The sequence below is a fragment of the Apteryx rowi genome, unplaced genomic scaffold, assembly GCF_003343035.1.
Source record: "Apteryx rowi isolate R43461 unplaced genomic scaffold, aptRow1 scaffold_69, whole genome shotgun sequence".
Taxonomy (NCBI): domain Eukaryota; kingdom Metazoa; phylum Chordata; class Aves; order Apterygiformes; family Apterygidae; genus Apteryx; species Apteryx rowi.
The window spans coordinates 1,033,297-1,057,689 of NW_020450971.1; the positions used below are offsets into that span (position 1 = coordinate 1,033,297).

General features: G+C 47.2%; 1 protein-coding gene across 2 annotated transcripts in view; it reads left to right on the forward strand.

Moving 5' to 3' along the window:
* ARHGEF9 (Cdc42 guanine nucleotide exchange factor 9) overlaps window positions 1-24,393 on the forward strand; it is a 162,998-nt gene that overhangs the window by 106,865 nt on the left and 31,740 nt on the right. Inside the window, exons 1-5 of one of the 2 annotated variants that reach the window (XM_026086291.1) lie at window positions 2,591-2,599; window positions 3,682-3,873; window positions 11,103-11,282; window positions 13,318-13,550; window positions 18,570-18,699. In XM_026086291.1, the coding sequence (XP_025942076.1) occupies window positions 2,591-2,599; window positions 3,682-3,873; window positions 11,103-11,282; window positions 13,318-13,550; window positions 18,570-18,699 (744 nt within the window). Of the gene's footprint in view, window positions 1-2,590; window positions 2,600-3,681; window positions 3,874-11,102; window positions 11,283-13,317; window positions 13,551-18,569; window positions 18,700-24,393 lie in introns of those variants that run through there. The other variant, XM_026086292.1, reaches the window with a different exon arrangement.

The following is a 24,393-nucleotide window of genomic DNA, read 5'->3' on the forward strand; positions in this document are numbered from 1 at the left end:
AGTGCTATCTCGGTTCTTATTTGCAGCAGTAGGAGGTCAAGCATTTCAGGCAGGAGGGTGATGTCAGGAGAGCTGCATGTGTCTAAATCCTAGAGAACAGGGACTGGGCAAAAATAGCAACCTTTGGAGTATGGTCTAGATCGACTGAATATGACATTTAATAAGGTACCGGGGAAAAGTAGCACCACCCACAGTTTGCCTTTTCCACCTCACTGTCGCCTCCAGCGTACCCTCATTGAGGTCTGAGCGAGCAGGTCAGTGAAGCATAGAGGATCTGGCTTGCGGTGGTGGCGTTGGGTCGGAGGACACAATTACCACTGGAAGCAGTGTAACTTTTCCTAGCCCAGGCGCAGCACAGCCACTTCTTCGCAAGAGCACAGGAGGATCTGAGAGCTGTACAAATCCAAAAGCTGAAGTCGTAAGAACAGCCATATTGCGTTAGACCAAAGGTCCACCTAGCCAAAGGATTGCCCATGGTTGACTATGAGAATGGGGCAAGCCCACAGTGATGTGTTAAGTCCATGTTAGGATTTTGCATAGCCTTTTTCATGCCCCTCTTCAACATACAGTCTGGGAACCTCAAAAATATTCATGAATAATATAACTGGTAAGGGAGATTATCCCCATTTTATAGTTTAAGTGATTGGCCCAAAGTCAGCAGCAGAGCCAGGAAGGTAACTCATCTTCTCTGAGCTGTGGTCCAAATTTCAAAGTGATCCCCTGGAAGAATGACCCTTACTAGAGTTACTGAGCACTCTGCAAGGAGATGGATTCGTGTCCCTGAGCGAAAGCAAGGGGCATGGCTTGAAGATTTTGGCTGGTTTGGATAAACAGGCAGAAGGTGAACTCTCTCCCTGAAAGCACTAACCTCTGAGAGACTGCAAATCTTGCCTGAAACTCCTGGGAATAAAGAMTGTCAGGGTAATTTCAGACACCCAGCGCCACCTGAAAGAATAACACTAAAATAACGCAAGAGAAAGCCAGTGAATCCCCTGCTGATATAAAACAGATATTAGCAAAGTTTCGAGGTTAAGACAAAAAGCAGACGTGCTGAACGCTGCAATGGGATTGCTCTTTCCAGCAGTTGAGGCTGGAGAGTGCTGGATGCGAGAAACATTTGGCTTCCTCTCTTAAAGATGACGTCTTTGCATGTGTTTTTAATCTAAACCAGAAGTCATCTGGACTAGAACTGCAAGTTTTTCCCTTTGGAAGCGTGAATCCTGACAGGAAAGAGCAAACATTTCATTAAGAAAACAAAAAGCCATACTCCTGAGACTCCCAGCTCTGGAAGCTGTGAGTGTTTGTACGGCACCCGCCAGGCGCACCGAGTTGTGAGGTTTTCAGAAATCATGAAAGTTGCAGTTTTGGTATTCGCCTTACAGTTTCAGAGCCTTTTGGACTTGTGCTTTCCAGGTTTTTCCCTTCCGCTGTTATGAAGATTAGATCTTCCCTGCTTTTTTTTTCTTTTAATGAAAATAGAGATTTTTTTTTTTAAATATCCTCCGTTGCAAAACTGGCTGGACTATCATGGCCCTTGGTAATGAGCTGTTCCACTTGGGTTTGGGAGAGCTGCAAAACACCTTTTCCTAGCAGCAGAAAGGTAGGCTGGGAAGATATTTTTAACTTCCACAAACAGGATTTGAGGGCTTAATGTCTACCTCGGTGCCGCTTGATTTGCAACGTGTATTTGGCTCGGAACAGCAATGAAGCTGTCGCTGGGCTGTATCCCTCAAAGGCCTGCCGGCGCAATTGCGCCTTTCACAGCTCTGGCCCGTTTTCTGTTCCCGAGCACGGCCCCTGGGTTTTTGCAGCCGAGCCCCCGCTAAAATCAATGGCACTGTTGGAAGTAAATCAGTCCCCCAAGAGCGCTTTGGCGGTCTACCCCGGCACGGCGCTTACTCGGAAGCGGCTCTTGGAAGTTTATTTTTCAGCATAAAACACGGCTCGCGGGTGTGAAGCCTTGCTCCGTCCAGGGGTAATTGAAACCTCTTCCAAAGCGGAGGGTGGGGGGTTACTGGAGAGGGCTTGTGTCCTCGATGCCCTCGTTTTGGGGTGGAATGAGGTTGCTAGTTCAGCGCCGACCCTCGCAGGACCCCAGGGGTCAGCCCAGCCCCAGGTGCTTACCGCCAAGGGAAGTCATCCAAAGATCCTTCAAAGAGCTGCATGCAGCCCCCAAACCGGGTGGCATTGGCAGGCAAGCGGAGGGGACGAGACCTGCACCATCTCTGCAGCAGATGCCATGCCGGAGAGCTCTGCGAGGGTGGAAAATACCCCGTCCCGTGGGAAAGACCTAGGGGGGAACAGGCAGAGCCACTCGCCAGCGCGCTGCATCGCCCGGGCACGGAGAGGAGGCGAGCGACACCTCCAGCGTGTCTAAGCCAGCGTGGCTGCAACTGGCTCTGGTCACCAAAGTCACCTCCTCTGGCACCCGGAGCTGCACGGCGTTTCCGTGAACACTCGCTTCTAGCATGCGTTTAAGCCCTTGGACTCCTTGCTTCGTCCATGTGCTGTGGCTCGTGTTCCCACTTTGGGCTTTTCTCACCTCCCCTGATTTCCCTCCCCGTCGCCTAGCCAGTGATCAGGAGAACAGATGACTTTAGTGTTTGCTTCATGTTGAACTGCAGTTGTTGTTAAGTTTGCTGCACCATTAACATTCTGCTGGAGAAGAGATGGGTTTTCTTCCAAAATCTCCGTTTCTTGACCTTTAAAACTCACCATAGGAAGACAAAATGTGAGAGCTGTAAAAAGAGGAGATGTTGTTGAGCAAAATGCAATCGTTGGTTAGCAAAACAGGGAAGAGAGCTCGGCGAGGAAGGTTATTTCAGGTTTCTTCGCTTGACCAATGTAAAGGAACGCAGCCTTTTACGATCAAGATATCAAAAATGGAATTTATGCTGAATAATGGGAAATGATTGAAAACTATTAGAGCTGAAAACAAGATTAGAAGGTTAGGTTAACTCTGCCATTTGTTCTCTGTCTGCCCTCCTGTTTGCTTGGACAGTTTCGCTGTTTTACAGGTAGATGTATTTTTAAGTTTCAAGTCCTCCAGTATTTTGGGCATTGACTGTTGAGAAGAAAACTTGATTCATTTACATAGCAACTTAGGTGACCTTTGTAAGATCACAGTATTTCTGTGTGTTTTAGGTAATGTTTGTTTGCAAACTTTGTCGAGCCCACTTTGAGTCAACAGAGTCATTTTAAGCAGATTTTATTTGGGGGAGAAGGTAACCAAAGGAGGCTGCTTGATCCATACGCTGTGTGCRGAGAGCAGCCTTGTTCAAAGAGACTAGGAGTTAGCGTTATCTTTTAGGTTACAGCTTCCATACATGCTGTTTATTTGGTGATGGAAAGAAAATTCCGTGGAAATGTAGTGATCCTTCTTCATCAGATTTCTTCCTGTCAGAGCAGACCCTAAGCGATGGTGTGTGAGAACCAGGGAAAGTAATGGTACATGCTTATAACTGCAATTTTCTTTAGGTTGGTCCTTTGTGCGTGTGAGCACGTCTTGGTTCACTGCACCTGACGGCATCCAGCAGTCCAGTTACGCCTTCATATGGTCATTTTTTAATTTTAATTAAGATCTCTCTGTGTCCTCCAGTCAACTACCAAGCCAGTCTTCAGTCAGTGCTCTCTCGATGCTTTTCCCAATAAACCTCTTGCTCTTCCCTCTTCTCCTCGCAGCTATGGGTGAACCAAGAAGACGGAGTGGAGGAAGGAACCAGCGAAGTGCAGAATGGCCATTTGGATCCAAGCGCCGACTGCCTCTGTCTCGGCAGGACCCTCCAGAACCGAGACCAGATGAGAGCCAACGTCATCAACGAAATCATGAGCACAGAGCGCCACTATATCAAGCACCTCAAGGACATTTGCGAGGTACGGGGGGGTTGTGACCCTGCGCAGCGGGGTGGGTCGGGTGCCACAGCTAGACGTATGGTGGGCCGTGGAGAGCTGGGGACAGGCTTGTGTGTGGGTGATGGGAGAAGGAGATGCGGTGTGTTTATAATTAGCATGTATAATAGAGGAGCAGTATCTGTCAATAAATATTGATGCTTCTGAGTATTTTCTACTAGATCTGCTAATTAGCTTTAGTTTGTATTAACTAAAAATACAATTTTTGGATCTTTTTCCATACCTCTTTGACTGAAAAAATGATGAGGTTGATATCTTTCAAGCGTTCCCCTTAATTAAATCTCATTGCCAACTGCTTTGGAACTCATGATTGAGGGAATTAGGTTGTAATTAAACAAATCGGTTAACCATTTCATCCCTGTCTTTCACATCGCGTTCGCAATTTCCCCTTGCTCGGGATGGCTCCTATTTGGCTTTGCGTACAGTGAGCTGAAGAGCGAAACATCGTCACCGTGGGAACTGAAGTACGTCAGATTTATGTAGTGTAAGGGCAGCTGCAAGCAGATGATCCCCGGCTTTGAAGCCCGATCCCTTGCGTCCTCAACCCAGTTCTCCTTCGTTATGTCACAGTTACCGTCGGTCTGGAGTAGTATCCACAACGCCTTAGTGTCCTGCAACACAGCCTTCATGGCACGAGCAAAGCCCAACGTCAAGGGTGTGCGGCGTTGGGTGCTTGGGAAGGTGAACACCAGGCTGCGCCCTGGAGCGGTGCAGCCACCTTGGGTGCTGGGTGCGGGGAGTGCTCCCATCACCTGGAGGCAGAAGTTTGTTAGCTCTAAAACCAAAGCCGGCGGCTTTCAGCTCCTGCCTCTGAGGGTTTGGGATTTAATGATGCTGTGCCCAGGCTTTGCAGAATCCGAGTGGTGGGGTCCCTTATGAATCTTCCTCAGAACGTTTCTTCCTCCTCCCTTCCAGTTTGCCACTTTTCGATTGACAAGCAGCCATGCAAAAAGCATCTGTGATGCTTTTCAAGGATGGAAGAGTCTTGGGATTTCAGTTTGGGAACAGAGGAGCTTAATTTCACTGTGTTATTTCAGTCAGAGGTGTTTGCACAGAAGTGAAGAACTGCCGGCACTTCTCCACATACTGTTTCTTTGCCTGCATTTGCACTGTTTAAAAAAGAAAAAAAAACTGAACTTGCATTTGCCAGCCATGTCACCATGTCTTTGCCGTGTCAGACTCTCAACAGGTGCAGAAAGGCGTCGTTTCGGTGACTTCTGTCGAGTGACACTGATTTTCAGCACCTAACGATATGCCCTGTACGTGAAGGAGATCTCTAAGGCTCTTACCTTGCTTTGTGTGATACAGAACGGTATTGAGGGGATAAATCTGCCCTCCAGRTAGAGTACCAGGGAATGATTCAGCTGCCTCATCTACAAAAGAAGGAAGAAGACTGCGCTGGGCGTTCTCATCTGCAAAATGATGGGCTGCCCATTGCTGGGGAAAATCTCATTTTGCTCAGTTTAATCAGAGCAATCCGTTCTGCCTCRAGAAGGCTCAGAGGCAGCTAAATCATGGCCGGCTCTTTCTGCGTAGCTTGACGGGACTGAATCTGTGCGGAAGAGGAGGGTGGCTGGAGATGGAGAGATGTGGGCCAGCCTGAGCACCCCTCGGTGCTAGTGGCTGGATTCATCTAGAGGTGTTATCTGCGCCGAAGAACGAGTAGTCTCCAGACAAGTACTGATGAGAGGCAGAAGTGCCGCTGGCAGTGGCAAATCCCCCCTTTCCCTTTGCTCCTTATTTTAAGGCGTCAGGGCAAACAGCTGCGTTATGATGAATTGGAGGGGATGAAAGAGGAATTCTGGCTGGGTGGTGAAGGCTGAGCCTGATTTAGTATCGAGTTTAGCGCCGTGCAGTTATATCCTCAGCGCTGTAATGAATAACAAGTCCTACCGGCAGTGAGGCACCTTAAGATGGGTGGTTGTTATCGCAAGACTGTAGCCCCCGCTAGGTGATTAAGAGCCCTCAGATTGCTCTTTTCTGCTTTCGGATGCGTTCCCGGGACCTGCTGGTATATTATTATACGCTGTGTTATTATTCATAACACCCATCGCGCTAGTCCTGCCAAGTCAGGAGCTCCAAAGCTAGCCAGCACCGGAATAAAAATGACCTGTGCAAGCGGAGAGCTTTGCAACGCGGCTGGCTCGGAGGGGTATTCCCCGTCACGGCACAGCGCCGCAGCCCCCGCRGCTGTTGCTGCTGTGCCCTCGCTTAGAGCGTGAAGGTCCGGTTGCTGCCTGGTGAAACCGTTTCGTGAAGAGTTACAGTAGGGGCAAAATGCCATCTTTTCCCTGGGCTGCGTTATCAGGAGTGGCTGGGTCATTCTTCTGAAATATCCCCAAAGGGAAAAGAAAGGAAAAAAAAAAAAAGGAAAAAGAATTTAGCCTCAGGGAAATATCCAGCAGTAGGAATTTTGGGCTTAAGAGTTAGACCGTGGGAAAATAACAAGCTACTGAAAACTGGGCTTTTGTAATGGGTAGCGTTAGCCAGCTTTAATGGTAGGCAGCGCTGCTCGCTCCCTGTCCTGTAAAACCCCGTAGATATGCATGGCCATCTCCCGGCGTGCAAAGATGTCCTCCCTGCCACCAGGAGCCCGCGGGCTGCGGTCGCGATCCGCAGATGCCCTGAACACCTGCAGCTCCCTTTGGTGCAAAGGGCAGGGACGTCGGGAGGACGCGCCGTGCACAGCCCTGAGCAGCAGGCTGACGGGCCACTGCCTGATGCGGGGTGACACGGGGAGAGCAGCGGCGACGCTCAAACCGGGAGGCACCTTCGCGAGAGCAGGGGCAAAGGAGGTGACGTGAGCTGCAGCGGGAGGAGAAGCCACAGCAGGGCTCCGGGGAGGAGCCCTGGAGGGTTTGGACCAGAATACGGATTAAGAATGCAAGGGTGAATTCAATTAATCTCATTTTGCATTTGTTTTTTTATAATTTTGACTGGATTCCGCCTAAGCGTTGCTTTGGTGCCAGGCCAGCTCTGAATGTCACGTGGCCAACTTCCTCGTTGCAGCTTAACATGTCAAGCTGAGTCTGCTGTGCAGAGCTGACGGGACAAGTTGTCACGTGGTCTGGGTGACGTTAGCTTGACTCATTCCCGGAGACAGAGAGCGACCACTTATCTGTGCTGCCTCCGAGCCAAGCAGTGTGAAACGTTCTTGGCAGAGATGCTGTCCATCTTCAGAGGACCACGGACAGGGAGCTGCTGGCCCTTCATGACCAGCTTCTCCGTAGCAGGTACCCGACTGGAGGGAGGCTCAGTGGAAAGCTCTTTGGCTTAATGGGGAATCGGCGGCATGTGGACAGATTGCTGCGTTGCTAGCAAGCATCCCAGTAGTTCAGAAGAACGTGTAAACCTACAACGTTTTTTATCTCCCTCTCTCTGTATAGCTAGCTAGCTAGATATAAAATATGTATATGTATTTTCCCCAATGCACAGTTTTGTAGCTGTCTTTTGCAGCCTGCTTGTGTACATCTAGTCTTTCTGTTTTGGAGCTGGCTGCCGTTTTGAGGAACCAGGTTATGTTGCCGCTGGACTTTATGTATTTGAGGTGGGCCCCATGGCAATCACAGTCTGCGTCTCAAGAATCAGCGGTGCCGATGGGGAATAGGAGCGGGGAGGAACCGGTGCACCGTTATGTGCCTGATGTTCAGTACCTGCTCTTGGCAGCTATTTGAATAAGCGCTTTAGAGTCCTGTGAGCAGACGCGGCTCTAGTTTGCCTTTCTGATTCACACAGCCTGAACTTTGCTCTTGTGCTTATTCTTGATGTGTGAGTATCTGCATAGCACATCGTGCTCACGCATGATGCTCGCCCCAATGCTGTGGCCCCTGCTCTAGAGAGCAGTATCTTTAGATACTAGTCTAAAGTAGTCTAGAGCCTAGACTGCTAGTCTACTAGTCTAGAGCCTAGTGCTGTCCAAATTAAAGGATGGTCAAAAAGGCAAGCTTTCCTCCAAGCTGGCTCAGAAATGGAAGGAAACTGGAATTTCATCTCCTCCTTCACCTTGCTCTCAGCAGGACAAGGAAAAGGGTAGGTGGATTGGACACCTCTCCTGACTCACCCTGTACCCGCTCCAGGGTGGAGAGAACTTAGCACTTAACCTCCTACCAATACTTTCCAACTTTGGTCTATGCCTTAGGGACTACATGGAAAAGTACTTTGAAGGGAGACAGTTTGACAGCTATTTTTAGGTATTCATTGAGCAAAACACTCTGCAACGTCTGCTTGTCAGTCAGCTATCCCTTCTCTGAGCAAACCTGATGGAACGAGCAGGAGGAAGATGACATTGTTTTATGTAACAGAAGTAAATTTACTGGAAAAACTATGCAGCAGCCTTCTAGCTGGTGCTTGCTGGGTTTTATATATAAATCTTTAGTCTGCCATTTGCTCACTTGTGCTGGAAATCAACCATCCAAATGCACAGGCTGGGCACAGGATAGGGCTTGGGAACTCCGTGCGTGCATTTATTTTGTCCCTGTGGTTTTATAGGTGCCTGTACAGAAATGTGCTGCTTCAGCTTTCTGAAACACGTGACTTAGGTAAAGCGATGAGCGGAGAGGATGGGGAATATTCAAGACAATAGTCGCAGTCAATAGCAACCCCAGGGCTGAAAGATGTTCACATAAATCAGCTGTTGACTGATTTCACCGAACAGGGTATGCGAGAAGGGAGGCCGGCTTGCAGCAGTCCTTCAGCGCTGCTGGCACCCCAGCCAGGGTCCGAGAGCCTGCCCTTGGGAGGCAAGTCCACGTGGCTTTTTTAGCTGTACTGGGATCAGCAGGTAATCGTGAAAAGCAGCGCAGAAAGCATTTTGCGTTATTCCTTGCTAGCTTGGATTTTTATTTGCCCTGCAACTGTCCTGCAACCTGGGAACCAGCCTGCTCCCATTCCTTCTGGCCTTGATAAATGAAAGAGGGAAACCCAGGAAAATGAGTCAGCAAGGAGCTCCCAAGGAAACCCTGAAAGCAAAGAGACCTAGATTTAGCAAACGCGAAAGGTAGTCCGTAACCCAGGCTTCCCAGCTGAAGAAGCAAGCCAGTCCATTATATGGTATCCTTTAGCTGGACGTTTCAGAGGTCGGCTCTTTGCCAGGTTGGCCAAAGTTACATTTATCACTCATCTATTTGAAGTTCTCCCTCCCAGGAACCGCATGGTGAGGCTGAAGGACGGTTTATTATAGCGTTGCAATAGTTTGCATTGTCTCTCAGCAGCTGCGTGTCACCAGCTGGCTGCTCATCTCTGTGACTAAGCATCTATAGTTCCCAAATATAGCCGTTCCACTGGAGCTGCTGGCACTTTTTCCCTTTTTTTTTTCCTCTCCGTATATAATAAAGGACAAAGTCGTCTCGTGATGACCCCCATGTTGTTGTCATTTCAGTTGAGAGGCCACAGGTGGGACTAGGACAGCATATAGCACTTGATATTTGGCCCCTACAAGGTTTCTAGCCTAAATCATGAAGACAGGCAAAGCACAGAGGGGTGAAGTGATTTGCGCAATGGCACACGGGTCAGTGGCAGGGGCAGAAATACAGCCCAGGCCATCCTGAGCCTTGCTGTGTCACCCCGTCCCCTAGACCACGTGTGCTCCGAGCAAGCGCGTTTGGATTCCTCATGATCCAGATGAGACCAGGATGGTGAGTTCAGGGATAAGTTCACGTGTGATGTCCCCCTGAGCTTGGCCACAGTACCAGTATTGTGGGCAGATGGAGAATAAATAAGGAGGATCTTTATATTGCTGCTTTGGGCTGGGACTTCCAGCTCCACCACAGATTCATACTGTGATTTTGGAGAATTTCCTTAAACTCTCTGCATCCAAATTCTTCCTCTCTCTTTCACCATTTATCTTTCGTGCCTATAGACTCAATAAGAGACCCTGATGTTTGTACAAAGCAGGGCACAAAGCCCTTTCCTCTAGTCCCGCTTAAGAAAGGAAGAAAAGCAAAGCAAGGCGATAGCTGAGAAAACAGGACAAAATTTCTCCCTCATTTTACGCTCCTTGGAATAGCGGATTTGGGGGAATCGAATGAAGAGCAGGAAGCAAAAGTTAAAATAGTGCTGCTTTCCTCTAGATGGCATTAATCCGCAGCTTGCACTGCCGCCCGCGGCTGCTCCCTCGCCCGGCGGCCGGGAAGCYGAAATGCCCGCCAGCCCTCCTGCGTCGCGCTCAACCAGCTCTCCCGCTTCGGTCTCCCCTACGTGGGAAGATGCATAATAGCGGGATAAACCACGTTGCCTAAAAAATTGGGGAAAGCTGGCATGCTTGGATGTATTTTTGGCCCTTGGCTAGCGGCAGGCTTCAGATGCGTTTTCGCTCGGTGCTGAAGCAAGGGTGCACCGTGTGCGGCCTCTCGCTAGACCAAGGGCACGCGGCTAGACGTTAGCAGAGTATTGCTCAGCACGGTTGGCAGCTTCCTCGTCCTGCTTACTGCGGCCAAACAGAGAAATCAGAGCGGGCAGGCGGTCAAACGGGCCCTGGCAGCTCTATAAGGCCGTGCGCCCCTGCAGAGGGTGGGGGGACGGCAGCGTTTGTAGGAGCTCCCCAGAACATCGCGTGCCGCGGGGCAGTGATTTCCGAAGGGACGGGCGTGCAAAACTCGGACCCATCTCTTTGGAGCTATCGGCCAAATTTTGCCCACGGGTCGGGACGGAGCGGTTTCAGGCTGTGGTGGTTGAGATGCTGGGGGGAACTTTCCCATAGCAGAACTGCTCCGTGCAGCGTGCCAAAGGATGCTGAGGACCCAGCGCTGTCTTCCGCACGCTCTCACTTTCCTACGCATGCGGTCTCCAGCATCAACCAACACAGGCCGGCCAGCCCTGCGGCTAGTGGTTCTGGCGGGTCCAGAGCAAGAATTGTGCTGTAGGCTGCAGTGGGAACAGCAGTTGTAAGTGCCAAAAGCTGCACGTGAAGCATCGTCTGCCGAAAAAGGGCCATGATTTGCTTATCGCATGCCAAGTCATAGGCAGGAGTYGATGGAGATTGTTGTGCCTTAACAAGTGGATTTTGTCTTCAGAGCCATCTTCTGATTCTGTTTTTACTTGCTACCTCCTCAAGAAAAGTCTGGGAGTTGTATCAGTAAAAGTGCCAAACTATTTTTTTTTAAATCTAAAACAAGAAGTGTTTTCTTTCTTGCTGCTCTCCTGGGATTGCCAGAGTTCGGGTTATTTTATGCATTGCTCTTTCTTACTCCTTGCAGGGTTATTTAAAGCAGTGCCGGAAGAGGAGGGATATGTTCAGTGATGAACAGCTAAAGGTCATCTTTGGCAACATTGAAGACATCTACAGATTTCAGATGGGTTTTGTCCGGGACTTGGAGAAACAATACAACAAYGAGGACCCCCACCTCAGCGAAATTGGACCATGTTTTCTTGAACATGTAAGTGCATTTGGCTTTTTTTGTTGGTTTTTTTTTGGGGGGGAAGGGGAGCAGAAAGAGTCAGAAGGCAGGAACCACTCAAAATAACTTGTGGGTAGTACTCTTCCGGTTACATATCGCAGGCTACTCCATGAGTGTCCGTTCACGTTGTGAGATGAGGATGCAGGGAGAGTTCAAAGTGAAGCAGGTAGTTGGAAAACTCTCCCCACGCATTTGAATTTACACCTTTACACATCCGCTCTTACTTACGTTGTGAGGTCCCTCACCAACTCCCCATCTTTTTTTGCTCTTTATAATATGACTTAAGCCCATTTACAGGCCGGTCTAATCAGATTGCGGAAGCCAACAAGGCTGGAAGAGGTGGGGGAGTCCAGAGGAGCTTAAGGAGGTAACTTGTGTTGCCTCTACATTTGTTCCTCCTAGGAGAGAAGTTGATCCAAAAGTAAAGCAGTATTTTTCTAGAAAATTTAGCAAAAGAGGAGAGGTCTTTCCACCTATCACTTTCCAAAGAAATGAGTTGTCCTGCTAAGAGGTGCGGGCTGTCGGGGGCTCGTTTGCAGGAGAGGAAAGCAAATGCTCAGGGTGTTTGCTCTGGCAACGAGTTGCATTTGCAAGGGATGAAAAACCCCACCAGCTGGGGGGGAAGTGGGGAGCCATGGCTGCAGGTAGCTCGTGGATGCTGCCCATGGCGTCTGAACCTGATGTCCACCATCCAGCTTCTTTGGTGCAGCTTCACACAGCTTGACCTCTTCGCTTGCTCCTTGGTAGATATTTTTTTATAAACAACTTAAATGCCAATTCAGTGGTTGCTCCTTTGATCAGAGCCAGAGATCTCCGAAGTAGCAGCGTATTGCACCTCCGCGCTGAAAAGATGTAAAAAATCTTAGTGAGAATTAGTAGCTAAAACTTCATGGCCTGGGGCTGTGCTGTCAACTCATTTATAGTGACAACAGTAAGAATTACTGCTGTTATTCAAAGGACTGTCTGATACTTATCTGTTGTCATTCCCATGGGGTTGAAAGCAAGCTAATAAATTCCTGCCAAATTATCCCTGTATAAGCATTTGGGAAAACTGAGGTATAAGGATGTTAAGATTCTGGTATTTGTATCTGCAAAGTATCTTGTTGCTCAGCAACTTAAATAAGAGAGAGGTGCTCAGCGGGTGGCTCGCAGTCAGCCACAGGCATGGGGGAAGAAACCGTGCTCCCCCATCCCCAGAAAAGTACATTATCGGAGAAATGCGAATTGCTGGTCAAGTATATTTAAAGGAAGGGGCTTCCCTTTCCATAGTCTGCCTGCTCTGTGAGGCCTGGATGAACCAAGCCTGAGTTAGGGGGTGACCAGCTGCCACGGCCCCATCCGTGGTCTGTGGAGGCAGAAAAGGGAGATTCCAGCAAGATCAAGCCAAAACCACTTGTTAGACCAGCGCAAAGGCTGGCTGGGCACACATGCTCCAATACGTTTTCTTTGGGGGTTTTTTTCCAGCTTTGGTGTTTTGTGACCTTATAGCCACGGGCAAATCCACACGGTGGTTGGTGCCTTGGGTTCCTTGTTAGTAAAGGGTGGTTCAAGTCTACCCTGCAGAGCAGGAGGGAGGCTCAGCTCCCTGCCGCTTGTCAGGTGTGTCGTGCTCTTTCAGGGAAAGGTTGTCCTCTTCTATTGCCAAAGACCAGAGCTGTAACTGGGTTCCACCTCCACCTTTTATAAAGAAAATCCCTCGCTCAGTTTGAAACGGAGAGCTCCCACAACGCTGCGCTGAGCATCGCTTTAATACACCCTCTGCCCACGCAGCCATCAGCAATGTGTCAGGACACAGGGTCCCTCCCTGCCTCCCTTGGCCCCCCGAGGACCCATGCAGCAATTCCTCCAAGCAGAGGGAATCCTCCAGGATCAGCTCTTCCTCCTCCTGCTGGGATATCATTTTTTCTTTAGTCACAACATGTTCTTGTTAGCCAGTCGGCTGGTTGAGTGTTGGCAGTGCTTGTCTGACGTGTGCTTCTCTCTGTGTGCATCCCCTCCCTCCTGCCTCTCACAGCAAGACGGGTTCTGGATCTATTCGGAGTACTGTAACAATCATTTGGATGCGTGCATGGAGCTTTCCAAGCTGATGAAAGATGGCAGGTACCAGCATTTCTTCGAAGCGTGCCGTCTGTTGCAGCAGATGATTGATATTGCCATAGATGGTTTCCTTCTGACGCCGGTGCAGAAGATCTGCAAATACCCCTTGCAGCTAGCAGAGTTACTGAAGTACACCGCGCAGGATCACAGGTACTGCAACGCTCTTTTTTTTTCACGCAGTTTTGCTCACTGCTTCTCTACGTTGCCTCTGCACGCACCCAGCGGTTGGGCAATTTCTGTCCAGCTCTTCTCTTCATGACATCTTATATAAATTGAAGCAAGGCAGAGGTTTGGCAGACTAGACAGAAAGCTTCTCCAAAGCACTGGTTCTCAATGGAGCCAGACTCATCTCTGTTGTAATCAGTGATGTGAACTAATTACTCTTGGATGTACTTTCTGATGCTACCTGCTACACCAAAAAAAATTAGCATTCGGCGGTCAGAGAGGCTTGTTCCTTTACCCTGAAGAGGCCCTCATCATATAGCAGGTGGAGAGCCAGGACCCGTAACTCAAAGCTGAATATGCTCGGATTTGGGGAGAATTCAGAACCTGCTCTGCTTTTCAACTTCACTCCATCGCTGATTTTGCCATTAGGTTTGGTTCTGAGGAACACCCAGCAATTTGATTATTTCCTAAATCTTCCAGGATGTCTTTTGCTTGTGGTGAGGGCCATCAACCTGATTCCCTGACCTAGTGTAAATCAAGACCTATGAAGTCAGTTCCCCTAATCAGGCCCCCTAAAAACAGATTTTCCCCTGCCCTGCCAGTTCTCTTTCTCTTACCAAAACCCACTCAAAGAAAAATGTTTCAGAGAAAGAAAACAGACCACAAATATTTCAAAAATTTCTGCAAGTGTTTGATATTTTTTATTAAACCCCGCTCTGGAAATGCACAGAGAAGTGACATGAGCAGAGCATATCATCAGCATTGATATGCTTTGAGCTGGTTCACTAGTTTCGCTGATTCACACTAGCCAAATGTCGCTCTATAAATCACCAGTTCGGACATGCATTTGGCTCCACATCTAATTTCTGTTTTTCCCTTCACTGCAAGGCCAAATCAAATTTGGAGGGGACTCATGGGAACATAAGGGTATTTGAAAACAGCTCTAGGATCCCAAATGTTGTGGCTTATTTTCCTTACCAGCCCCAGCCCATGAGATGTCCCCACAGTGCTTATGGTGTGAATTCAGGTTTGTGACTTTGCAACAGGAGGACATTAGCAGCCTCAGAGAGGAGAGGTCTATGTTCTAAAGTGACCTCCTCTGAGTTATTGGTAACAATACCAGAGGGGATATGGACACTACGATTGCACCAAGGGTGAATTATTTTGTCAGTACATTCCTTTTTCTTGGGGATATCTTAAAATCAGTGTGTTGCTATGTAATCAGACTGAGGAGTTGAGACCTTTCCTGTGGCTAAGCAACAGTTAGTTGACTCAGATTGAGATCTCTTTTATCCTGGATTGTGTCAGTGATAGGACACAGCTTTGAACACTTCATTTCTCTTGTTTCTTCATTTTCGGAAAAGAGAAACCAGGATAATATTTGCCTGCCTTGTATTAATAAAACGTTAGCCCTCTGAAGTTGTAACACAGTGCATATACGGAATTCGTGCCTGCCCAGAGAGCCAGCAAAAGGTCTATGCCTTCTCTCCACCCCGAACGTATGATGTGCTTCAGTTAGTGTGGGCATGCCCTGGAGAGTTTTTTGCCTCATGTTACGTGGCGTTATAATGCAGAAGTGTGGGGGGTTACACCACGCCTCCCAGTGGTCCAGCTCCTCTGATTAAAATGTTCAAAGAGCCTGAAAGCTATCGATCCTCTAAGTCACCCGGCTCTTTCGCCAGACCAGTTCAATGCCACGAGTAGGGAAAGCGAGGCAGCGAGTGGGACTTACTCAGCAGCAGATGGTTCTGCCTCAGGGCTGTGCCGAAAGTCCAGGGCTCCCTGATTACCTGCTTGAAATATGAATGTTTGCTGCTGCTATAATCACTCGCTTTGGGATCAGGGCTGAGAAGAGAAAAGCCTGGGACTGGGAAAGTGAATAATGTTTGAGGAAGGTCATGTTGAAGCAATATCAGACATAGGAAAAAGACAGGTACCTGCTGGTTGGGATGCCATCAATGTCAGCTATGAATGATATATACTGAGAAGCCAACTGGAGAGCTTCAGGTGGCCCCATTAATCAGGCTGTGAGGTGTCCTCCTGCGCTGGCAATGTGGCAATGCTCGCAGTTTGACTGAGAGTCTGAAACAGAAGCTATAAAATTACAGAATGGACGGATGCAAAGAAATCAGGCTGATCGCAGGCTGATGTAAGAGTCTCTTATGCCCGCCGATTGCTATCATACTATGCAGAAAATACCATTCTGAAAAAAATCAGTTGAACCATTTACAGGTTAAGACACAACTCAGAAAGGGCCAAGAGTTCCAATGAAAGCAAGTGTGTTAGCTTCATCTGAGATAGCACATTATATTCTTTTTCTTTTTTTCCTCCTCTTCACTAATACCAGTTTTGCATAGTTATGCATCTTCTCTGTACCAGTTCAGGACAACAGAGCTGAAACGAGAAACCTGATCACTCTCTCTCAAGATAGCATGTGATATTTGGCAAGAGTCCCAACTTGCATCCTGACTGAGCACTAGAAAGAGGTCATTGCATCCCAACTATAAATGACAAACAATTTATTTACCTTAATTTCATAGTTAATGCTATCCTATTATTAATTCACTGGCCAAATGCTTTGCTTCTATTATTTTTCTTCTAATTTTTTGCCAGCTCAACCACAGACATGGGCTAGGAGCCCAAAAAGTTCAGTCCTGTCTCTTGCTTCATTACTAGGTGAAAGAAAAATGTGCATGGGGGTTTCTCTTCAACCAGAACATTAGAATTAGTGAATTAGCATTACCAAGATAAAACCCAGCTTGATTGGCACCAGCCCACTCCGTGTGGAGGCAGGCATGGGGGTGTTTTCAAAGCCCGGCTCCGCTGAATTGCTCATTGTTTTGAGACTGGTTCATTTGAATTTTTCACAAAGCCACATCTGTTCACCTCCTAAAGGTTTACACCAGCTTAATATGAATTAAATATGTGAAGGTCATAAGTGCAGCTTACTAGTGTCCCCAGCGTTCCCGCAGCAGATCTGAGCCAGAGTCAAGAGCTGCGTGAATGTGCTAGGTGAGGCAGGGGAGACTCTGCTAATGGGTGCAACTGAAGTTCTCCTCCCTTYTTTGCATGAGCGTAGCTGCCAGGAGATTGTGACTCTCTCTAATCCCTGGACCTCTCCCTACCTTTACAGATCCTTTCTGACCATAGCGACTTTCAAACTTTCCAATGAGATCTCCTGGATATTTCGCAGATCGGACTAGTGTGTCTCTGGAATAGCTCAGTTTCTCCCTTAACCAACCAGGCACATGCACATCCCACAGGTGTTCACACGAAGGAAGGCACAAGAAATTCTTCATTGTGCATCACTGTGTATAAGCCAGATATCCCATCCTCTATTATCCTTCTTTGTTGAAGGACTAGCCCTGACTTTTGGGAATTTGTAGGATTTTTTTAACCTCAGCTTGAATTTGACATAAGAGTTGATTAAAATTTGAGAACAGATCTCAAGATTTCATCCAAGAAAGGATGGCAAAATAGCAAATAATATTCTGTTGTATATTGTTTCGTGATTGTTTCTTAATATTAATTCTGTCTGTGTCATATGATGAAATGGATCTAGGGATTCACTCTAGTTCACAGCATTCGCCCCTGTTTTAACTGTCACCAGTGCAATCCTTAGCAATAATCAATAAAGCCGTTCCCCAGCAGTTGCCCAAGATCTCAGTTTTTCTCATTAGTCAGCAGTCAATATCAACCCTTAAGTTAATAATAAATTATGGTGGCATTATGGCAACTGGCCTTGTCTGTCTTTCCGATTGAAATGAACATTAAGGTTCCTTGGAATGGAAAAGAAAGCACAGGGTGGAAATCAATAACATTGATTTCCACATCACTTTTTGAAAAGACTGATCATCATCTTTGCTGGCTCTGGCAGGAGGCTATTTTCACTCTGTGTTATTACACTCACAGGCCCATCTGGGGGAAAAAAAAAAGAATTACTTTGATTTGCTCACCTGAAGTCTGCAGTAAAAGTGAATGCCACGGGATAAATGCTTGGTGATACTACTGGAATCACCTTATGGCTTGGAAGGGGCTCTGGCCTTACGTCTTAAAGACTGTGAGATCAATTACTTGTAGTGTTTCCATCGGTGGCTTTGTCGCTTACCTCTGTGTTCAAGCCGGGCAGAGTGAATTGGGAGAGTGAGGGTTGATTCTTCTGGGACATCGCCACCCTTTTGCCTACAACAGCAAATGTGGCAGACAGCGGGGCCAGAGAAGCCTGTGGCTTGGCCATGCAGGAGTAGACTATGAGAGGAGACCTTTACACCCCAGAAGTTCTAGTCTGATTTTCTTATGGCTAAAGACAGCGAAGAGGGAAAGCAGGAGCATGTCACATTTGGGACTATAAACATTTATGTTTGTTTGGGTGGAGGTGCACAGACAGATGGTTCCAGGTAGGACAAAGTTGCTCACATGCTGTTTATCTGCATGAAATGACTGTGAAACCCACCAGCGTTAAACCAGCTGACTTGGGAATGGCATTATTGGACGGTCCTTCTGGGCATCTTGCATCTTTTCCTTAAATTGTTGTAATAAGGAGATACCTTTTACAAAAGGAAAAAAATATTAAAAATATTTCCAATGTTCATTTTAAAAATGGAAAAATCTAGGCCCAAAGACAGAAATTATAAAAATGTTCAGACTTTCTTCTTGGATGCTTCAACTGAGCGTCCTAAGACTTTAAAGACCGATATCCACAACTGTTTTAGGTTAGATCAGTAGAGGCAGACCAAACTCAGCTGGGCTCTCTTGATGCAAACCAACTGAGGACTTGGCCTGCTGGTCTATCTCACGCACACACAATTTCAGTTTTAAGCAAGCTGATGATCGAGAAAGTTATTGCTGATGGAAAAGTTATGGCGTTGTAATAACGAGTGGCAAATCCTACCTGCATTTCTTTCTAAAAGGGTGGTGAGATTATGCCACTGCTCAGGAGAGACTCCTGTATGTTTCCAGTGCACCTCAGGCTCCAGTTCATGGGCTCCTTTTTGTGTTTGACAGTGACTACAGGTATGTGGCTGCTGCACTCGCAGTCATGAGGAACGTGACTCAACAGATCAATGAGCGGAAGAGGAGATTGGAGAACATCGACAAGATAGCTCAGTGGCAGGCCTCCGTTCTGGACTGGGAGGTAAAGTACCCACTGCATCCTCATTTGGTGCTATAAACCTGGAAAAAGTAAATTCCAGGCACTTTTTGGAATCATCCTAGAGCATGTAGTTTGTTTCACACGACCTGCTCAGGGTATATGTTGGAGAAGACCCCAGAACCAGGATTAAACTCAGGACAGAGAAGATGACATATTTACGGATTTTGGAGATGGTGTTTAAGATGTAAAACAGCACTAGTGGTGCTCTGAAGGTAGTCTGGGGTCCGGTTCTAATTTCACTGATATAAACCTGGAGTAACTCTGGTGATTGCAATGCTGTTGCGCTGGGAGTAAGTGAGATCTGAATCAAACTCTTTACAGGTATTTGTGCTCTCTCCCTGGGGAGGACGTACGGAAAGAGGTACCAGAAAGCCATGGAAATTGTGACAGGTTAAGACAATGGGGAAAACTCTTCTGGTGATCGCTTCATGATTAGAAGCCAAAATGTTAAGCTAAAGCTAGCAATGCTATCTGCATATTTAAAGTGAGTAGCCACTTAAAGATATTTTTGAACCAAGCCTGTAGTCATGGTGTAATCAATGAGCTTAGAAAGAAAGGCAAGGCAAAGTCAGCAGATGGATTCCTCACTACCAGGCCTTCAGTCTTCTGTACTTTTGACATGTTTTTTTTAATCCAAAATACAATTTGTTCTCCTTTTCTTTTCCTCCCTGAATTTTTGAATTGTTTTATGAATGTAGCTTGTGAGTAGGGTTTTTGAATCAGACCGAAGTCAAATGTTTTTGTAAATCCCCCTCTGTTTTAAATCATCAAGCCGTGTGTTTAGCAAGTAGATTCGTATAGTGGTGGAATGGCCTCCCTTCTTCTTTACAGTTATAAAGATCTGGAATAACTCAACATTAAAGTCAATGGGACCACACTGTGTAAATTAAGGTATAGGGAGAATCGTTAGTCCTTTAATAGGTTTTTCCAGAAAAGGTCTAGGAAGGCTGGGAGAAGATGAAGAGAAAGGCAGGTGCATCACCTTCCAAYTGTGTATTATTAGTTATATTGCTCTAACGAGGGTTAGATTCAACCCTGGCTCTCCGGATAAAGCATATAAATGCACCAATCATTGTTGTTTCTTACATTTTGAGTGGTGGTTAGAGCAGAGAATGCAGATGATTTCCCTGATTGTTTTATTGTTGCTTACTGGGAAGAAAACTCTCTCTAATACTGACACGCAGACTTATTTTCAGAATTAGAAAACTGCTCCCAAGGAGGCACAGGGCCATCAGATATATATTCAGCTTTCAATATATTCTGTGTGATGAGCAAATGGGTGTCATTTGTAAGAAATGCCAAGACGGTCATTGTAAATAAATCTAGATTAAGGACGGATCAATTCCAAGTCAGTTAATATTCATGTGTGAGTGGAAAGCCAAGGTGACCTCCATATAGGATCTATGGTGTAGTAGTTTCTTTTTCACTTCCATTAGCCCAGCTGATAATTCATTTTTACTTAGCCGTATCCTTAATAATTCATTCCTGCTTAGCTGTACCCATTCTTTATCCCCATCCTGTCCTTAGGAACTTGCCAAATCATACTTCCAAATCATATTTCCAGGGTTTTTTTCCAATTACTTTTCCAAATTTTTAAGCACATTATTGCAGCAACATCCTCCTGCTTTTYGTAACACAGCAGAACCTGCTGTTGCTACTGCTCAGAGCTCCAATGGGGATACAGATACTGCCCCCATTCAAAGGAAAACAGCCTTCTTGCCATTTTTACTTTTGTATTTTGGATCAAGAAGAGTCATAGGACTGTGGTAAGAATGCTAGATTATGAGAGCTAGATCCAGCAGAGGACTTTGCCGCTTGATTTTTGCCTCAGAAGTAACCTCCAAGTCCTCAAATCCAGCCCCTGCTTCACAGATGTCCATGTAATGGCCAGGAAGATGAAGGAAAAAACAAAATACTCGAAAGTTAACTGTATTATATTGCAAAAAGAGAGCAGGAGAGATCAAAAGCAGGGCCAGATGCTTAGATCTGTCCTAGATCTGTTCAAACAGTCTTTAGGCATTGCAAGCCCAAGCTGCTAGCCTCCAAAAATCCCACTCAGCCGATCTCTATCTATAGCACCGTCTGAAACCTTTTGTGCCTTTGCTTTCGCCAGTGAAGTTTCCAGTGTGCCTGGCAGCCCCTGAGCCTTGGCAGTGCTGTGTGAGACGCAGCCCGCCATGGCACTCATCTCACTTGTAGGACTTGTTCCCAATCCTCGTTTACCTGGAGACCCAGTTCAGCTCTTCCTCAGAGCACAGCTCCTGACTCCATAAGAAACAGTCAAAGTCGACAGAAATTGCCTTTTCTTCATAACAGATTGAAGCACTCTAATAGGGAATCTAGGGTGGATTTCCTCCCCCACCCGAAGGGAGTCAAGCCATCATCTCCTAGCTGTTGTGGGGTTTAAGACAGATTTCCTAGTACTTCCCCCCCCCATCTCTTCCAGTCTGTGGGGAACATGCAAGTATTATCTGGGTCGGAGAGTGGAAGAAGACCTAGCTCTTTGGTGGAGGACACTCAGGTGAAAGAGGGTGACCTGACATCCAGTCTGTGCTTCTATAAATGTTTGTACAGCTTGTATTTAAGTGCTCACTGAAACAGAGACAGGAACCCACAGCTTCTCCCTCCCATCTTTCCATGGCCCTATTCCTGCTCTAGTTGGAGTTTGCACCCAGAGGTTCTCCCTCTCTGTCCCTGTGGGCATCACGGTGGCTTCCTGCATTCTGCAGCTGGCATGGTGATGCAAACTGGCTATAGCAACGTAGACCTGGGGTGCAAGCTCGTTTCAAACTAGCCTGAAAAAATGAGCCAATAAAGCACGAATCCAAGGAAGCAGGAATCAGGGGAAAAGCGGTCAGTTCCGATTTTTTTCACTAGCAATCCAGCCAGGGCACAAGATGGGGATAATCCCTACTTTCCACCTAATGTTATACTACAGCCTGTTGCATTTGGTGAGTTATTTCAACAGAAACCAAGGGTAAATGTTTAAGCTTGTTGAAATGTTTCATTTGGAGAAATTTCTATGTTTTTCCTCCACATCTCTAGACTTTCTGATTGGAAACTGCATTTTCATTTCTAAATTTATCCGTGTTTTGCAATGAGATCTTAGAAAAGATTTTTTTAAAAAAAGAAGGAAAAATCCAAACCAAACAAAAACAGTGTTTAGTGAGTGAATATTTGAGATGATCATGAATGTTCAAGGAATGCTGAAATGAAATAGTGTGCTYACAGATATTCTCACAGGAGAGGTGGCTATTTTGAATGAATGCATAAGGGTGATCCTAAAATAAAATAAAATAAAAAGTAGGGGGCAAGTTCTAGCTAACTTAAGCAGAAGCTATTCTGTTGAATCCCATGGAGTCATGCCCGTATGTGTCGGGAATGGTTTTTATCCCTCATGATTTTCCACATGGCCCATGTAGAAGGTTAATTTCAGAGTCCGCATTTGAAAAATGTAAATGTCCTTCCGTTAAACAAGGCTGATTTTTTTTTCAAGATGTCACATAAGCAGGATCTGATGGTTTAAATCACAAATGGGACCAAGCAAGGGTGGCCTGACTTTAGCGGTAGCTGATAACTGTGCTGTGGCAGCCCAGGCATGAAGTCTAAGGAATTATTGGCAGCTTTGGCAGCTTTATACAAGTCCTGACTGAGCAAAATCTGAAGGGAAAGATGCTGATCTCTCCGACTGCCGTAAATCAGAAATCATCCCAATTGCTTTGAAATGCGGTCCTGCAGAACTCGTAGGAACGTGGTCCTGACTGAAAAGTCTGGCCTGGACTAGTGCCACGTATGACTCATTTTTTTTCTTTGCAACCTGAATTTCCAAGACGTAAACAGCCCTAGAGAGGCGCTGCCCCTGCCTACACCGAATTCCCTGGTGCGTTTTGTCCCTGCAGTTGTTAATGGCTCGGAGGATAGGGCTTCCACCACCACCTGCAGGGACCTGGCAAGGTCTGGGAGCTCTCCTTGTTGTGAAGTGTTTCCCGGGGTCCAGCCCGGGTTCCCCTTCGCTCAGCGTCGTCCCCTTGCCCRTAGTTACGTACCCTCGGATCAAAGCAGTGACATTTAAAAGCAGGGAGGCCAAACTGACCCCCAAGGTTAGCTGGAGCTGGTTCAGAGCAGCATTCAAAGTCTCCTCCGGATCAGACTTAAAAGGGGCCAGATGAAGCCCGTGCTGGGCAGCCTTTGGAGGCTCAGTCCCTTCTTGTGCTCGTGCCCTCTCAAAGAGTTACAGACCTCAGCGGTGAGATAGGTGATGCTGCTATAAGGAGATYGTTTCCTCAAAACCGCCCATTCGAGATGACGCAGTGACGGAAAATGGATTTGCGCTTTGATGGTCCTCAGGATCGCTCTATTCCCGTGAGAGGGCAACAGTTCCTTTTCTGTGTAACTCTTAAAGCAAGTCAAAAAAAACCCCAAAAACAAAAAAGGCAGCAACGACCCTAACTTGAGCTCCCGGGCAAGGGAGGAGAGCAGCATCTCAGGCCCCCTCCAGCCTCTGTGGCTGTGGCCAGCTCCACTCTCCTCCTGTTCAGCCCAGACTGGCTTGGAGGAGGGAGGCGAAGTGGCCGGGCTCCCCTGGCCCATGGTGGCCGTCCATGGGGCGGGCATCGCTGAAGGACCCTGAGCCAGTGGCAGGACGGTTGACACAGGAGAGAGCCCAGCCGGGAGAAGGCTTAAACCGTTCCTCCTTAAGGTTAAACAAATGACATTGGTTTATGCAGATTTCTAGATATTTCTAGCCCTGATTCCCCTGGGTTGCCAATTTGGCAGGTTTCAAGAGTATTAAATTTACATGAAGGGCGAAATATATATAATTGAGAAATATAATGAACACTGTCTGTTTAAATTTCTTCCCGTTCTTGTTATTTACGGGTCCTTTAAAACAAGACTCGGTGCCCTTAATTATGTAATGCATAATAGTTGGCTTCAGCTGAATATGACGTTGTTAAATCCCAGAATGACATGGGGAAAAAAAAAAAAAAAAAGATGATGCACGCGACCAGCGTAGTGTTTTCAAAGCGAGGACAGCCTGACGAGAAATCCTCCTGGGAAAAATCACGTCGGCGCTGAAACAGACCCTTTCTTATTTTTTTTCCCGGCAACAGAAGGTATCGAAAACGAGCCTGATGAAAAGGACAACATTTCTCTCACTTTCCTTTTTGTGATCTCTCCGTAGCCCAGAGTGCTAATCAGCCTGTCAGTCTCTAATTAAAGAACAGCGGTGTCAGGCAGAAGAGCGCCCTGCTTGCTGAATGCTAACTACTGAAGGGGGGGTTCTGCCCGGCAGCGGTAGCAAGGAGCCGTGTCAGGCGGTGGGCTTGGGCGCCGCACCCCACGTCCAATGCGCTGAGCATTTCGGAGCCCTTGCTACCACCTGCCCAGCTAGTGTTTTGCTCACGTGGGGAAGAAGCAGCGGTGCAGACGGGGAGGTGTAACATGCAGCTCGCAGGGAAACGTCCTTCCTTGTTATGCTGGTTCTCCCGAGAGCCTTCCTGTTGTGACGCTGCTAAAAACCCTTTGGGCCCTTCCAGCGGTGGTCACCTGCAGCGTAGCTGGCAAGCTGCTGATTTTCATCTTTGCGTAGCAGCGGTAGCAGAGCTGACCCTCTGCCACCACATTTGGGATTGTCCCCAGGACTTCAGGCATTGCTCTGTACTGCTGGCAATCTCG